At 40.5% G+C, this 16,212-nt stretch overlaps 3 protein-coding genes across 3 annotated transcripts in view; 1 reads left to right on the top strand and 2 right to left on the bottom strand.

The window, feature by feature from the left end:
* Positions 1-4,496: 4,496 nt before the first annotated feature.
* On the bottom strand, positions 4,497-9,135 carry cunh8orf89 (chromosome unknown C8orf89 homolog). Its single transcript, XM_005722567.1, has 7 exons — positions 8,788-9,135; positions 8,652-8,697; positions 6,106-6,200; positions 5,689-5,827; positions 5,149-5,256; positions 5,001-5,056; positions 4,497-4,732 (listed from the first exon to the last, which is right to left on the bottom strand). The coding sequence occupies exons 1-7, from the start codon at positions 8,984-8,986 to the stop codon at positions 4,593-4,595; spliced, it is 783 nt and encodes a 260-aa protein (XP_005722624.1). The 5' UTR covers positions 8,987-9,135; the 3' UTR covers positions 4,497-4,592.
* Positions 9,136-9,582: 447 nt separating this feature from the next.
* rpl7 (ribosomal protein L7) lies at positions 9,583-13,825 on the bottom strand. The gene is made up of 7 exons (XM_005722564.1): positions 13,747-13,825; positions 13,148-13,247; positions 12,883-13,049; positions 12,340-12,477; positions 10,683-10,792; positions 9,940-10,155; positions 9,583-9,631 (listed from the first exon to the last, which is right to left on the bottom strand). Exons 1-6 carry the CDS (start codon positions 13,758-13,760, stop codon positions 9,947-9,949), a joined length of 738 nt encoding a protein of 245 aa, XP_005722621.1. The 5' UTR covers positions 13,761-13,825; the 3' UTR covers positions 9,583-9,631; positions 9,940-9,946.
* Positions 13,826-15,501: 1,676 nt separating this feature from the next.
* Positions 15,502-16,212, top strand: part of rdh10a (retinol dehydrogenase 10a) — an 11,146-nt gene continuing 10,435 nt past the window's right edge. Inside the window, exon 1 of the mRNA XM_005722565.1 lies at positions 15,502-16,127. Coding sequence (XP_005722622.1) covers positions 15,842-16,127 — 286 coding nt within the window. The 5' untranslated portion in view covers positions 15,502-15,841. The remainder of the gene's footprint in view (positions 16,128-16,212) is intronic.

Below are 16,212 nucleotides of genomic sequence, written 5' to 3'. Positions count from 1 at the left end.
AACCAACTATAGTGCTGATTTGATCTGTCCGCTGATGCAAGACGTTCAGCAGCATCAGCCTCAGCATGAAGGAAGCGCACATCAAAGCATGTGTGTTTTCCATGTGACAGGCTCCCAGCCATGGACCTCCTGCCCTTACTGCTCATTTGTCGGAGACAATCAGCCTTACAGCAACACACCCAGTCATCTTAGTGTACATCGGTTAATGTTTCACAAGACGGGGAACAGTAATAGAGCATATTTATGATCTCCAAACAGTGTCGCAAGTTGCTGCGTCATCCATCCCCTTCATTTGGGGCAGGAGCAGAGATAGAAGGAGATACAAAGAAAGATCGATTTAGTAATAAATGAAAGTCTGCTGTCCTCCCCTTCTTGCAGTGGGAAGGTAGAAGGGTCAGCCCTAGCTTCATCTCAGCTATATGGGGAATGTAAACTGGCTCTCCTCAAGGGAAGACTTGACCTGGGCTGCCATAGTTTCAAAAAGTTTCTTGACATCAAAAGCTCTGGTTGACAAATACTAGAATTTACCTTTACAAGATGGCATGTGTTGTAAAGATGATGTCATCCATGACTAAGAAAACGCTTTCTCTGTGCTGCACAGAAACTTTATTTTTAAGCCTTTCTATTGAAAAAACAAAAAAGCAACATCAAAGCGAAAACACACCCAAATGTTTGTTCTTAGAGAATATTTGATTAGAGCTGGTCGAAGTAATTAGTTCGAGTTTCTTTCTTCCTGATGAGTACAGTCAGTTGCTCCCACATGAATGGAAGCCTTTGTCTATTATCTTCTCAATTTATAGCACATTCTTTCACGTCTACATTTGTACATTTGGGTGGTTTTCCAAGTGCGGGAGTGTTTTGCACCGTCTGTTCTTATTATCTGTTCTTATGTAACTGAGTTTCAGTAGTTTCCTTCATTGTAACTTGAGTTCATCCATGCACGGGCATTTTATCCTATTTCTTGTGGATTACGTATGCATCTATGCCACACAGTGGCATGAGTTATTATTTAATGAGTTGAGAAGTTTGGTGTTTGACTTAGTGCGAGTCACCAAATCACACTTTTAAAAGTTCTTAAAAGGGCGTATTCACAGTGCAAACACTCAGTGAGCCTTGCTCTTCATGTCGCACTTACAACAGCGTCTATTATGGCAAGACGTTTTGTACGTCCTTCTAATGATACTCCATTCATTACAGGTCATTACTGCTGGATAGTTTACGGATCCAGCGGTAGGCCCCGGAGAGGACTGATGACACTCTAGCAATGGCTCTACAAGCTGGCTGGCCTTGGAGAGCTGCCAATGTAATGACATCAGAGAATGTGATATTGATGAAAGTTTTTCTCCTGCCTGATCCTGACATCGTCACTGATAATTGTCCCCTCATGAGTCACCTCACCTGGCATATGGATCCATATGTATGTAAATCAATGCGGACATTAGCAGCAGCCGGCAGATGAGTCAAGATGTGTGGGTGGGGAGTGAAACCGAACCCTGCCCCTGAGAGAGATGACGCTTCGAGTAATGATAATGGCTAGGTGGCAGGGTGGAGCTATCGGGGGTAGATTTCATAAATCACATCGTTAAATGTCACACAGCAGTGGAGAGGTTAGGGCCTCGGGCTAGTGCGCATGCATGCGTGCGTTTCTCTGTCAAGGGCAAAGTGTGTAAATATATATATCTTTACCAAACCTCAAATTTCACTGATGCCTGTGAATAACAGATCACTCTGGTAGGATAGATTGATGACATGAAAATAAATAAATGTCACCTGACCTGTGTGCAAACATTTTGAAATGATAAAATTACGATTGTGGTTGTTTTGGTTTTTTATACGATGTTCTGAAAAAGACAAAAAAAAAAGATTTGACCTCTTTTTTATCACTGTATAACTGTCTTTTAGGATCCTTAAACATAATTTTTAGACCACTGACAAACTACAGACTACCAGACATGTTTCCTTTTTTATGCTAATCCAGACACACGGGGTACAGAGTATACAAACGAAGTGATAATTGTTGTGCACGGCAAACTGCATATGATCAACACTTTCAATATAGAAAAGCGCTGTGCTTGTCCACAGACTCGAGCTGGCTCTTTTCATCTCATACCTAATAGCGATGTTAGCACAGGGTTTCTTCCTCTCTGTCAGAAAAGCCTAAATTGCTCAAACTAAAGGACTCTGTTCAGCATGAAGAGTGGCCTTGGAGCCTATCTTTGGTGCCTGTCTATCTCGGTGGCCTCAAAGTCTTTTCCTGGCATCTGTCTATGTTATACCGAGCCGAGACTGCAGCATCGTGAAGGACAAAAAGCTGAGTTGTAAGCAAAAATTAAAAATGCACCACATCTGAATGAATAAAAGGAACGAGCACGAGTTTTTCTCTAGTATAAAAATGCACATAGTTTAAGGACAAAACCAGAAGTGGGAAGATAAAATGATCAGCAAGAACACGTGTTATCAAGTCAGCCACAGTGAATAATAATAAAAACTTACATCTGAGTCTCCTGAACTGTTTCGAGGAAACCTTGTCTCATGAAAATTTATATAGCAGCACAGCATATTTGGGAGATTTTTGATCTGAGGTGTTGGCACACAGGCTACATTCTCTGATCCTTGCTGATAGAGTCACAATGTCAAGTCAGGTGAAACAGTAACACAACCTGCCTTTTTTTTCAGCTCATAAAACGTGTTTCTGATGCTTTCATGCCTTTTGTGAGATAAAATGAATTGGCGTTTTCGTCATTATCGGATCCTTGACTTAAGACACAGTTGAACTTTTAATTCAGCACTGTCACATTTGTTCAAGGTTCCCGTGGAACTACAGTGAAACGATAAACCACTTGTGGGCAGGCCCCAGAACAGCTCCTATTAAAGACCTCATTGTTGACTGTTTGTTCCAGGTCATTTTGTTTCACTACACTTGAAAGGGACGCTAAAAACCCTGCAAGAAGAGGGAGCCCCGGCCTCCATTTGGGCATTCATGCACCCCCTTCCCTTGGTATGAATAAGGGGATGGCTCTGTGTTTCTAGGTCACTGTGTGCCCCTGAAATGCACACCTCACAATCCCGGCGGAGGGAGGGACGCAAACAGAGCCTGACGTTTGACAACATCTCAGTGCTATTTAATAGGGAGCTTAGGCACACACTCCCTGAAATTAAACACAGTTGACAGTTGAGTTTCAGAGCGCGCATACTGACTGATATCCTTGATGATGGCTTCTTCTCCTCTCCCTTGCTGCTTTGTTTAATCCAGCAGAAATGCCAAAAAGAGAAAAAACAATAACTAAAACAAAAACTCTCTTAAATGTATATCAGACTACGTAGAAGCCTTCATCTGTCACTTTCAGCACTAAATGATCTCAGCGACAGAACTTCATCTCAGCTGTTTCCCCTGCGTCTTTCTGATTGGCACAGGGTGACGCAGAGGAGAGCTGTAGCAGCGTGATAACACGCATCAGCAATTAGTGGAAAAACGACTTCAGCCATTAATTCTTTCTTTTCTTGTTCCGTCTTTATTTACACACAGAGCCAAGTAAATTTAATCTTATTAAATTTTAAAGGGTTGTAAAGAAACTTTAAAATGACTTCAGATGTGATATTTTCACAACCTTTACTTCCACCAAAGGGACAAAACTTATAAATAGTTCAAGTAATGAATTAATGGTTCAAATGTGTAGCCAAATACTGCACAATTATCCAGTATAGATGGCTGTAGAAAGTAGAATAAGGACCAGTTCTTTTTATATCTATTCAAAAAAGACTCATATTTCTGCACACGTCCAGATTTCTCTCTACACAAAAATAGACAGTTGCATGGCTGCTGTCAAATACAATGAACAAGAGTATTCAGCAGCAAAATGCTGCGTTGTGTGGGACAGCACCACATTCTCGGATCTGGGGGCACAGTTTTGTGTCTGTTTCGTAAATATGGAATGCATATTTTGCTAATTGTAGTGGTCTATATGTAGTGTTTGCACCAAAAAGTGGTGTGACGGTCCACATATGTGGTGAAAAAAAAGCTATACACATGAAGGAAGGTCCTCAAAATAACAAAAATAAATTTATTTAATTTCAGGAAGACAGTTAACAAGGCACAATAATGGCTTTGCTAAACTATTTACTATATATGTCAATATTTCACTTACTTAACAAAGCTTAGATATGCTGTATGTCTGAAATACTGTGGTAACGATGAGGCCAGAGATGGACACCGTATGAAATATGATACAGATGATACAGAAAGAAATATGGCCGCATTATACAAGAGCCATTAGAAAGCTAAATTAAATATCCTGCATGCAGGTGCTGGGTGGAAAACTGCTGACAGCTGTGCGTCAGACTGGAAAATGTTTACCTAATATTCATCACCGGCATTTATTGTTGCAGCAAGTCCGTACTACACGTAATTAAGAATCCCAGAATGTAACCACCAGCCATACCAAGCAGCAAACTAATATCACAGAGGACAAACAAGCAGTCAGAACGAGCCACTGAAATGAACATGGCGCCCTAAGTGGTTTATTCTGTTCCGTCGTTGGCACAGACTCGAATGTTTTTAACCTCGACCAGTGTGACTGGGAAGGAGGTGATTGTCAGGATGGAGTCTTTCGAGGTTTTCTCATTTTCTTGAGCTTTTCCTGCCTCACCGTCTCGCCCTCCAGAGAGGACAGCTCAGATATCCTGTGGATGTAAGAGCGAGAGGCTCCAGCTATTGGGTCCGGATAGGACTGGCCTGTGTGGCGAGAGAAATGGAAAGAGATGGAGAGAAGCACAGGGTATATTTAATCTCTAAATATCCTGCACACATTTCCCTGTCATTAAGTAATAATAATCTTAATTAGAGATAAACTCTTGAATAATATGCCGCATGTTACATAAAAACACAAAAAACTGTTTGCTGTTTGTTTTTTCACTTCAAAGCTAAGTGTGCTGTAAAGGCAGTACATGTGGACCTGATGTGTTAAGGCTGAGAATGAAGTCAAAGCAGGAAGTGAACTCACTTTTCTGATTGTTTTTAACAGTCATTACGTTGAACGATGGATATTTCACCTTGGGCCTGCAGACGACACAAGCACAACAGAGGTGGCTGCATTGAGAATTAACTGAAAACACTGGCTTGGTCACATTTTGTTTAGAAAGCCAAAATACCTGCCAAGCTTGCAGTTCTCAACCGAAAAGGTGTTTCTGCCACTGAGGACTAAAGCTGAGGGAATGAGGACGGCTGGATTTGTGTTCAGTTTATAGCTTTCAGGGTACCTGGGAGACGCAAGTAAAAACATTAAGGAGTATAATGAACGCAGAGCTGACATTTTACAAAGCTTCAGACCAACAAACCCCACTTTTCCCATAAATAGAAGATTGAGAATAATTTGTTATTGAGATAATATTTTTGTGCAGCATAATGATTTTCAGTTCTAGCTAGAATCGCCCTTGAACTGCCAGAAAATTAAACATTAAAAGCTACTCGAGCTTTTCTTTTTTTCTGACAGATAATGCATGCGTGTCAAAACAATACTTTTATCTGGCTGCTGTTTCTCTTTCTTCACCTTATCTGTCATACCCTGCATGAGACTGTGACTCAGTATAATAACTAATATCTGTGCAGCTGTCTCATGAAATATGCTTTTTTTTTTTTAAAGAAATTCCAGCTACAATAAGCTGCCCAAAAGATGTTAATCCAAAGGTTACCCCAGGGTGAAGGGTCGCCCTGTGTGGCTGTGGGAAAGCTCCTTAGAGAGGCTGAAGGATGGGAGGTTACCAGGTCTGTGCACATGGTAGTCTCTTGGCAGTGGAGGAATCACAGTTTTGGTCCTCTCTAACATCACACCTTAAAAAGGGAATAAGAAAATTGCTCTGCATTAATTCCACTGTCAGGTTATATCTGTAAGTTTCCCGCAAGTATCTAATGTCCCACTTTGGAGTCAATGGAAAGGGACCTAAAGAAACTATGTAAGACAACAGCTCCACCTGTTGGCAGTCAGTTCACACAAACCCCATGCCACAAATTTAAATTCAGCCCATTTTGAGTGGGGAAGTAAGAAGAAACTCCTTAGTTTCCTCTCAGTTTTATTAACATAAGGCTGTCTCCTGTTCTGCAGTTCTTACATTTTCTATCTAACAGAAAGCGCCTCCCGCTGAGATCCCTCTCTGGGTTGGTGTTTTGCAACTCCAGCTTGTCATCTTTGGTTAAAGTAGGCGTCCTAGAAAAATTGGAGAAAAATATATCAGCACACGTGGATTCTATATTTTAGATAGTTGAATACCACCTAGAAAAAAACTAAAACATGTCGTGGCACCAGCAAATGTCAAAGTTTTATAAAGAAATACTTTTTTATTTTTACATTAAATCAAATAAAAATGGTTTCAGTAACAATCTTTATGATTAATCATCATGAATTACTTACGATTCACTGATAATTTTCCATTACTGATTTGTAATGGAAAGTCAGCGGAGGCGTAGCGGAGGCCCACCTTCAGCAATCATTACTTCCACTGTCGAGTGGCATGCTGTGTTCCCTAGTGGAGTTTTATCGTGTTAAAATGCTGAATGGTGATTTGAAATCCCCCTTTTTCAATAATTATGTTAACACTGTGCTAAAGCTGAGCGTCTGCTTTGTGGGTTCAACTGTAGTCTCAATATGAATTTTAAAAAACAATCTTCCCTCTGAAACTTGTCACAGTATTTTTGTGATTTCCCGTATGGAAAATTGTCAAACAAAACAATATTTCATACAATAGTTTGTGATACTCTCATACCACTAACTCGCTCAACAGCACCAGCTAACACCAACCTCAATAAAAAATATGTGAGAGACCCCTTCAAATGACTAAGAAAGAAGGCCAGTGTATGAGTCTCTAGTGTCAGAAGCAGGGATGCCTCATGGGTCCTGAACTGGATAATGGTCAAGAGGTGACTCGTGAATATGGTCTTCTGGGCAGAAGTGCAAAGAAAAGGCTAAATCTGAGACTAGCCAATAAAATAAACAGATTAGAAAGGGGGAAAGAGCACATTGGACAAAGGGAAGACTGGAAAATGTACTGTGGGCAGATCAAGGTATTTAGATTTGAAAGTTAGAACAATTGTAAATGTAGTAGAAAGGAAAATATGCTGGAGGAGTCCATATACTGCCCTTCAAGCAGGTACAGTAGAAGATTTCTACAGAACAAAAGGGATCTTGAACAAGGATGTGCAAAATACTATTACTACATTTTGCATATGCGTAATGCCATATGCTTTGGACACAACTTAATCAGAGCTAATTTCATTTTTCAGCAGTACAATGAACCAAAGCACAGTTTCACTGCAGGGAACTATCTAGAGAGGAAGCAGCCAGCTGGTATTCTGTGTCTAATAGAGTAGCCGGCACAGTCACTGCATCTCAGTCCTGGAGAGATGATGTAGGAACACTCTGGCCATATGCTACGTATGAAATACAGATCAAACCAGTCCGGCTTACAGTAAGCAATTCAGGAAGCACGGGGTGAAAAGTTTCCAGATTAAAAAACTGACAGCTGAAATCTGCAGCTCTGTGATTTCTGCACATGGGCAATTCTTTTACAATAAAGTTTCATTAGCAAATCATTATTTTTGCAATATCTTGACAGTATTTCCTATTCGGTATGCAAAAAAGTATGGATTTTCATTTAAAAATATGACATTTTCTTGGTGTTATTGAGCATTATATTCGGGGCGACCTTGTCTCAGGGAGTGGGTCATCTACCAATCAGAAGGTCGGTGGTTCACTTCTCTGCTCTTCCAGTCTGCAAGTCCTGCAAGGATCCTTACCCTTAGGCAAAATACTGAATTCCAAGTTACCCCCAATGCATCCATCAGGGTGTGAATGTTAGACAAGGTCCTTAGTGCTTGTATGAATGTGAGTGTGATTATTATGTATATTATCATGTAATGAGGCTTGAGTCAAAGAGTGTTCAGTTATATAAGTACCAGTCCGTTTATGTATAATTCTCGGATTTTTTATCATGTAAAATACCTTAATATACTCATACTCACCCTAAAACAGGGCTCTATAAAGGAAATAAGTGGTTCATGTTGTGGGCTGGATATGGAACCCAGGAAGGAATTATTTATGGTTATCTATGTAGCACTAAAAATGCCATAATCAAAATTAAATGACTGAATAAATATATTGATATTCAATTAATTGCACAAATATTCAAAAATGTGTTTTATTCATACAGTATGAGATCAATTGAAATGCATTGGTGTTTTCGTTTTCCTTTGTATTTATTTGCATCTCCATGCAATTTTTTACATTTGTTTTTACGGAACTTCCGTATTAATTTGTCTTATTTTATGTTTGCAATCGTATCTTTATGTATTTTTGAGCAAGCCTGATGATGTGGAGTAGCCAATAAGTAGGTGCCAGCCTCCCTTACTTGCATAATAGGTAAAAATAAAATAAAATAAATAAAAACAGGCAGACATTAGTCTAGTGTTAATTACGTTGGATTACAGTAGTTCGGGTCTTCCATATAAGCCTGGCACGGAAACAGTAACGCTACCTACTCTCTTTCAGTCTGTACTAGCATAGTGGTTAAAAACAACGAGTGTGAAACACTGTGAGAACATCTCTTTTATTATATCTGTGGCGTAGCGTTTTTATAGTTTCCAAAATATTCACATAGCTTACCCTCCAATTATGAAGCCAGTCAGCTGAGGTTTCGCGTCCCTGGACTCTACAACACAGACAGCGCTCAGCATTTTACGGACCGTTAGGCTAGCTTCTTTGAATGAATCTGGCACATTTATGGAGCACGCTTACTCACTGCTCAAAGGTTGTATAACAGGAAATTTCCTTGGTTGACTTTGCCTTAAAGACGCTTGCCCTCCACCTGCTCCCATCCTCAAGTTCCTGTATGTCGGATATCCAACCGCATCAGGGCCGCGCTGCCCGCAGTTCGAGCTTTCCCGGGATATTAGCCCCTTTACGGTGATTATCGACGGGTCTAACTGGCAAGTTATCATGATGGAGCAGCCGCACGAACATCTACTTCAGACATTACCTTAGTGCTATACACAGCTACGACACAGCTAACGGTACATGGGTTAAAACCGGTTATCCCTGAGCAGCAGTGCTAGGCTGCAGCTCACTCTGGTACAACGCTAACGAGTCATCACGTCACCATGGAAACAGGCTTCAAAATTCGCCTGCATTGGTTTTTTTATATTTAGCTTTCTGTGTTTCCTAACCAGGCTAGGTAATAAAAATGTACCCAAATACTATGTCCTATAATACCTAAAAAAGAAAAAAGAAAAAAAAAAAGCATTTTATCCATTATCCATACAGGCTACAGCTAGCCCACAATTACTTGATAAATGCAGTAAATTGCCTTCAAATATAGTTTTTAGTTAATTTTTACAAGTTAAAAGTGTGTGTCCTTGAGAACTACCCAATTTATGTAGTTAACTCCCTGGGTGGATATTATATTAACGCTGGCTAACGCTGGATATTATATTACTAATATATCAAGTAGTAATGTACACAACCACACCCACACGTAAATACCAAACAACCTGCGTGATTCATGACACATTTACACATTAATGACAGGACCAGGAAGGTTTTTTTCCTCCAAATTTTTATTGTACATTTTGAGTCCTTTTGAAAACCTGGGGGAAGAAAATAAGACAATGAGGTAAGAATTCTGATGTTATATAAAGTCTCAGCAACACATCTTTAATAAAAATAGATAGCATTCAACATGTATCCATGTTTGGATTTAAATAGATTTTCAAAGAGAAAGATCTCTCAGTCGGAGATTTAAAGCTCAATGACTAAAGATGTGGTTTCAGACAATGTTGGCTTATTAACAAGTGGTTTTCACCATAGTCGATAAGATGGGGAAAAAAGAATATGCATCATTAACCACATTGAATCAGTCTACTTTCAAAACCTGCAAAATATCACTGAAACTCACCACGACTTTAGTTCATCCTCCTGATCAGTCTGTTGATCTGATCCTCCCTGTTGCCGGCATCTCCTCCCTCCACGAAGTGTGTGGTCTTCTTGTTCATGCCACCGCGTGGGGACGACAGCTTGAAGGGCCACATGAAGTTGTTGGCGGGCTTGAAGTTCTTTCCAACTGTGTAAATCTCATGGATGAGGTCCTCAACACAGATGATGCCATATTTTCCTACAGATGAAAAGTGTTTAATAAATTGAACTGCGTGCCAGCTTTAGCATTTAAGTGTTTCATTTCAAAATTTTAAAAGCGAAGGGCTGATTAAACCAATAGAGGTAATCCAAGAATGAAACTGCTTGGAGCAACTCTGGCTTTTCTTCTTTTAATTTAGACAACAAGACTCATTTCCAGATGTGCTTGCTGCCATTTGAAGCGTTGATGTTTTCAATCTTTTCAGGCACAAAGTAAAACTCTTCGAGCTTGATAAGCAAGCCTCATCTTTCCATTTCATGTTCCCAAACATCTGACCAACAAATACAGTACAAGCCAAGAATTATCAACTAAAAATCTCTCTTTGGTAAAGTCCTGTTAGGTTGGCATGTGGCTTCAGACTTAACTGGCAAAGTTTTCAACCTTTTTTTTCACCAAAGTCGATAAGACGGGGAAAAAAGTGTACATCATTAACCACATCAACCGCCAACCATTTCCCTAAAAGGTATACTACAAACATTTTCAACAGCACTGTAACGTTTCCATACCGAGGGACTTCTCCACCAAAGCGTTGTCTGTGAGGGCAATGCGCTGTTTCCTGATCTTGCCGTACCCACGTTTGTAGACGAGCTCGCGCACAGACTTCAGGTTGGGGTATCTAGGGGGGGAAAAAACCCAAGGTTCCAGTTTTGAAAGGAGCACAAATCAATGATGTTAACGTGTGTTAATTTATAAAGAAATAGGATTATAAATACTCATTTTTCTTTTATTTAGCTCAAAAGATACTTTAAATTTCAAGCATACCTGAAAAACACTTGTTTTGTAAATCTAAGTAATTTGAGTTCTTCTAATGAGTTTAATTTAAGAGGCATTTACAAAATATTAAAATATGAACCCCAAAACATTAAGAGCTCAGATTTCATCTCTCCAAACCTGGCACTTTCATGTCTAAGCAGTGGTGGGTAATTTGTCAAAAGAAGATTATGTACATCATTGTTTTGGGGAAGAAGCATGATCTACAATCTGAATGGCAATTCTCCGCACAGATTTGGTAAAACTCATTGCATTAACATTACAGAGTGCCTGGATACTAAACCTTACCGTTCAAATTTAGGCTCAAGACTCAACTGACCAATCTGAGGATCCTATTTTAATCTAATTGGTATGATTGAATGGTAACAATTCAAATTTCTGCAGCTTTGATGCTTCTTTCAGGATATTGTGCCACTGTGTAATGCATCTATAGGGTTGTTCTGTGTTATAACCAATCCTGCTTTGCTAAGATCTTATGAAGGAAAAAGTTTAGTTTTAAATATTAAATCTACACAATTCCTCCCAAATGCAGGTGTGCCAAATTAACACAGTCAGCAACATGCAAAAAATGTTAAGTCAGTTAAATACAAAGCATTACACAGTGGCAGATGATGGTGTTTCTTGGACTCCATCATAGTATAAAGAAATATCAGTAACCTAGTACAACATTGGGAACAATATTGCATCTACCAATACAGATCAAGTTATCTGCATCAAAAGTGTCACTTAGACACATCCAAACAAGACTGACATAAATGACCGGACAGGAGTAACCCCAACCAACTATATAAATATCAAAAATGGAAGTATTAAGGTGACCAAAAGCAAACACTACAAGTCTAACCTACAGTGTACTCGTGTGCCAAGTAACACACACTTCCACAGGGCTGTTGTAGTGAAGATCAGGTAAATTCTTCCATTACAGCAGCACACAGCAATGTCAAACACACAGAGCACAAACATTTCCATTGGGTCTTTAACATCAAGACATTAAAGCTTTGTGAATTATAGCCAAGCATTTACTGTGTTTAGTTTGACACTGGCTTATTTTTCTATAAACTGTTGAACAGTACTTTAATGTGTTGATTTCAAGTGTCAGTGAATGACCACTGTAGTAAAAGCCAGGTTACAAAAGTTTCTGGCTGCATCATTACAGTATGAAGCCAACACACTCACATTTGTCAACACACTGGCACGTACCACTATGGAATGTGGTTTCAGACAAAACTGGCTTAGTTTCAGTCAGTAATCACCATGGTCGATAAGATGGGGAAAAAAGTTCAGCATCATTAACCACATTCCAAGTGTATCACCTATTTAGAGACGTGCTAATACCCCCCACCATCGCTTCTTATTTCTGAACAGCAGGTTTCAGAGTGACACAGTCCTTACCCCCAAGCGATGTAAGGCTCTGCAATTCTGAGCATGTTGATTGAAGCCTTGTTCAGCTTGACAAAGACACCATTGAAGATCTGGCGCAGACGGAGCAGCTGCAGAACCTTGCGGACCTTGGGGCTCACACCGTTGATGCTGAAAAAACAAACAAAAAACAAACAAAAAATGTTGTGATTACTGTTTGGACTTACCATCAAAGTACAACTTCCTAATTAAGCTGCTTAGAGTGGTTTCAGAACATTATTGGCTTTTTATTACAAATGTGTATCAGCAGAGTCGATAAGTCGGGGAAAGAGCATGCATCATTAACCACTCAACTGTATTTATCCACAAGGACTGGCTTAATCATTCAATAAAAATGACTTTTCAATAGCAACTGAATTAACAAGCAACTGAGCAGCTAAACACAAAGTAGTAATGTATGAGGCTCAGCTGCTGGACATCCTCTCATGTGGCACTGCCTGCACAACACCTTACAACTGATTGTGCAGTTCTTTTAAGCCAGATACAGAGGAATCCCAAGCAGTGTGCATCACTCACCCTCTGATCCTGATGACAAAGGCCAGTTTGGGCTCAGCAGGCACATAGAAGTTTCCCACTTTGCGAGCCATACGGCCCATTCGTATCTCACGCCTGTACATCTGCCTGTATTCCTTGTGGTACTTCTCAGCCCTCTTGTAGATCAGTTTCCTGGTCACCTTGCGGACCTGAATGCAAAAGGGAAAAAGGCGTCGAAGCAGTTCAAAGCTCTATCCGATATCTCCATCCATACGGGAATACTTGTCTGCACAAAGCTTCACTTTACCTTTTTCTCAGCCAGCAGCTTCTTGACACGCATGGCCTTCATGGCCGCGTAGGCCTTTCGCCTTTTCAAAAGGCTCTCAGGGACCGCCGGAACCTTTTTTCTGTTTAAACGTTAAAAAAATATGTTGTAAGGAAAAAATCCGAAGCGAGGTGGTGGACAAGATACCTGAACACATGTACATCGCTCAACAGAAACGATGACTGAATCATGGGGGCTGCTAGCTTGCCAGTCACTTGCCGGCTTCCACACAGGTAAATACTACTTCATACAATAGCTCGAGACTAGAGAGGTTTTACAGCAGCATAAACTCAAAGGTTGCTGAAATAGCTGACTATTATTTTAGTTCTAATTTTTTAACCACAAGAACTGGACACTTGTAATAATCCACAGATGCTAAAGAGACAGCCATGTTGAACTCGGCTATATGGACTCAGTTATTATAAAGTACCCTTAACAACAGTAATAATCACCATCTGTAACAATACTGCTATTATTCTATCGTACATGAACTAAATAGCTCATTCGCGTTGTAAAATTAACAGCAGAGGCTAGTTTAATGCTGGATGTGATTAGATTTTAACACAGAGGGAAACACTCACTCTGCGTCCGCCATTGCGATCACCGAGAAAGAGGCTTTTTCATTTGCGCATGTGCGGGATAAAAGCGTTAGGACCTCTGCGGATCGTCCTTCCGACTGCCTGATGGATAAATTATAGCGATGTATTCAAAACTAAAGTTAAGCAAAACCCGCTGTAATAATGCTCTTGGATAAATGCTCCCTTAAATTTATAGGTTAATATATCAACAACTATTTTCTATGACTGCTGCAAGGAATATTATTGTAATAACAAACGCTTTAAAGGTAAGACAACGCTATAATACGTATTCTGGTGTAGACCTACCTGGCCTTATTTTAATACATTATTTTATATTGTTTCTTTTTTTTCTTTTCGTTTTTTAATTAATCTAAACGCTACTTTGCCCGACTTCCGTGCTGCTGGTCAGATGGCGTTATGCAGCCATCTGACCAGCAGAGGGCACGAACACTTCATTTTGCAAAGCACGATCAGAGAGCGCCTGTAGCGTTGAACCTCCCGCCCAGCACTTTGCTTCAGGCTGTATAACAGACACTGTTCTGTCCCAGGAGGTTATGAAAAAAAATCATAAAATGATATAGACTCGATTGAAGGCCACTTATTTGTTCATTTATTTATTTTTATTTTACAGGCAAAATGCAAGACACAAGTTTTAATTTAATTGTGAAACGTCGCCCAAATAGAGCTTTGCCATTGGTCAGGTTCTCAATTTGACTGTTCCAGTGCAGGTAGTTTTATATTAAAAATGTTGCCTTGTATTAAACGTTAAAGCCCATCAATCATTTAATACTCTTGAAAAAGCAGAGTGCCTTTTTTATCTGTAATTTTCTTGCTTTTTTGGGCACATTGTTACATTTGGAGAGGACATTTCCCCGGAGGTGTTTTTCACGTATTTGTTTTATCCTTAGAATCTACAAAGGATTCTTCCATCAGCTGTTTGTTCCTCAGACACGCCCACAAAACAAGCACTAGTGAGAGGCTGCTGGCAAAGGTTGCACAACCTGGAAGAGGTGTAAACAATAGCCTGAGGTGTGGGGGGAGCTGCAAAGCGGCAATGAACGTGTTCACAATGGAGACGATTCATGTGCGCCTGTTTTGTTTATTATTATTATTGTAATTAAAGGGTAATTAGGCTATATTAATTAGGAAGAAACGTGATCGCGTAACGATTTACGCGTGGAAGTATCACTTTTCTGGCCGGGTGCGTGGCTTACCTAACCGACCGACTTCACTTTCCTCCGTGGGGATCTCAGGGAATCATTGCAGGCAAAGCTGGGATATGTCTTGAGCTGGCTTATAACTTTAAGTGTAGTTTCTGATTAACAGAAAAAATAATGTGTAACATATAATAATAACGTAAAGTGGGAATACTTTGTAAACATGATATTTTAGTTTGCTCCACGTATGGCTGGACATTGACCTGGACTTACAGGTCCAGTGCGGCCTGATCGGTGGCTCGTGGCTTCCTGAGTTTAAGCTGTTAAGATTAATTATATCTTTAAACAACTTGTTATCAAACTTTACATTGTTGGGATTTTCCTAAAACGCGCAAACACGCACGCAGAGACGCACAAGTAAGCAGTCTTTTCAAACAGGAGGGAAGCTTACTGTCTAATCTTCCTTGAGGATACAAAAAAAGTCCGAGATTCGTGTTAAAATCTTTCAGGTTACATCACCTTCATTCTGACAGGCGCTCAAGTCCCTCTCCTATTGGGTCCAGCGTTGATGGCTGAACAGCATAAATAGCGCCTGAGGTGCGCTCCAGAGTGAGATGAGTGGAGAGGCAGCAGAGGAAGTAGGAGGCTCACTTGATAGTAGCTGCTCATAACTCACTGCAACTGTGCGTTATAGTGGCAACTGGACTCTTACCGAGCAGCATCTGAACTCGCACTCCACTCATACATCTGTCCTGCATGCGCCTAAGTTTCTTTCGCATTTTTTGTGTCTTTTAAACCATATTTCGATAGGCCGTTATTCCTGTGATCCAAGTTTGTCGGTGTTTCCCTGATCCTGTCTGCTGCAAACAGGTTGCACGAAGGAAATAGTCCCCCGCGCGTCTTCCGCCGCTTATTTGAATTGATAGAAAGCTTTGGCTAAGATGATGATAATAATTGCGGAGTTCTTCGTAGTTATTCTGAAGGTGCTCTGGGCTTTTTTAACTGCCGGAGCCAAGTGGATTGTGCGGCCAAAGGAGAAAAGCGTGGCGGGACAGGTGTGCTTGATCACCGGCGCTGGAAGCGGCCTCGGGCGGCTGTTCGCCAAGGAGTTCGCCCGGAGACGAGCGATACTGGTCTTATGGGACATAAACAGCCAAAGCAACGAGGAGACGGCGGAGATGGTGCGCCAGATTTACCATGAACTGGACACTCCAGTAACCAAAGACGGTAAGAGTGTTTTCTTTGAAGCTTTAAGGCTGGCAGCCGGCTTTCTGGGCGGTGGAGTGTTATTTAAAGAACACACACTGCAGTC

Source organism: Pundamilia nyererei, unplaced genomic scaffold (assembly GCF_000239375.1).
Source record: "Pundamilia nyererei isolate P.nyererei 1_Seehausen unplaced genomic scaffold, PunNye1.0 scaffold00007, whole genome shotgun sequence".
Lineage (NCBI taxonomy): Eukaryota > Metazoa > Chordata > Actinopteri > Cichliformes > Cichlidae > Pundamilia > Pundamilia nyererei.
Note: the sequence above shows the minus strand (reverse complement) of the source record. Positions and strands in the feature narration are given on the sequence as shown.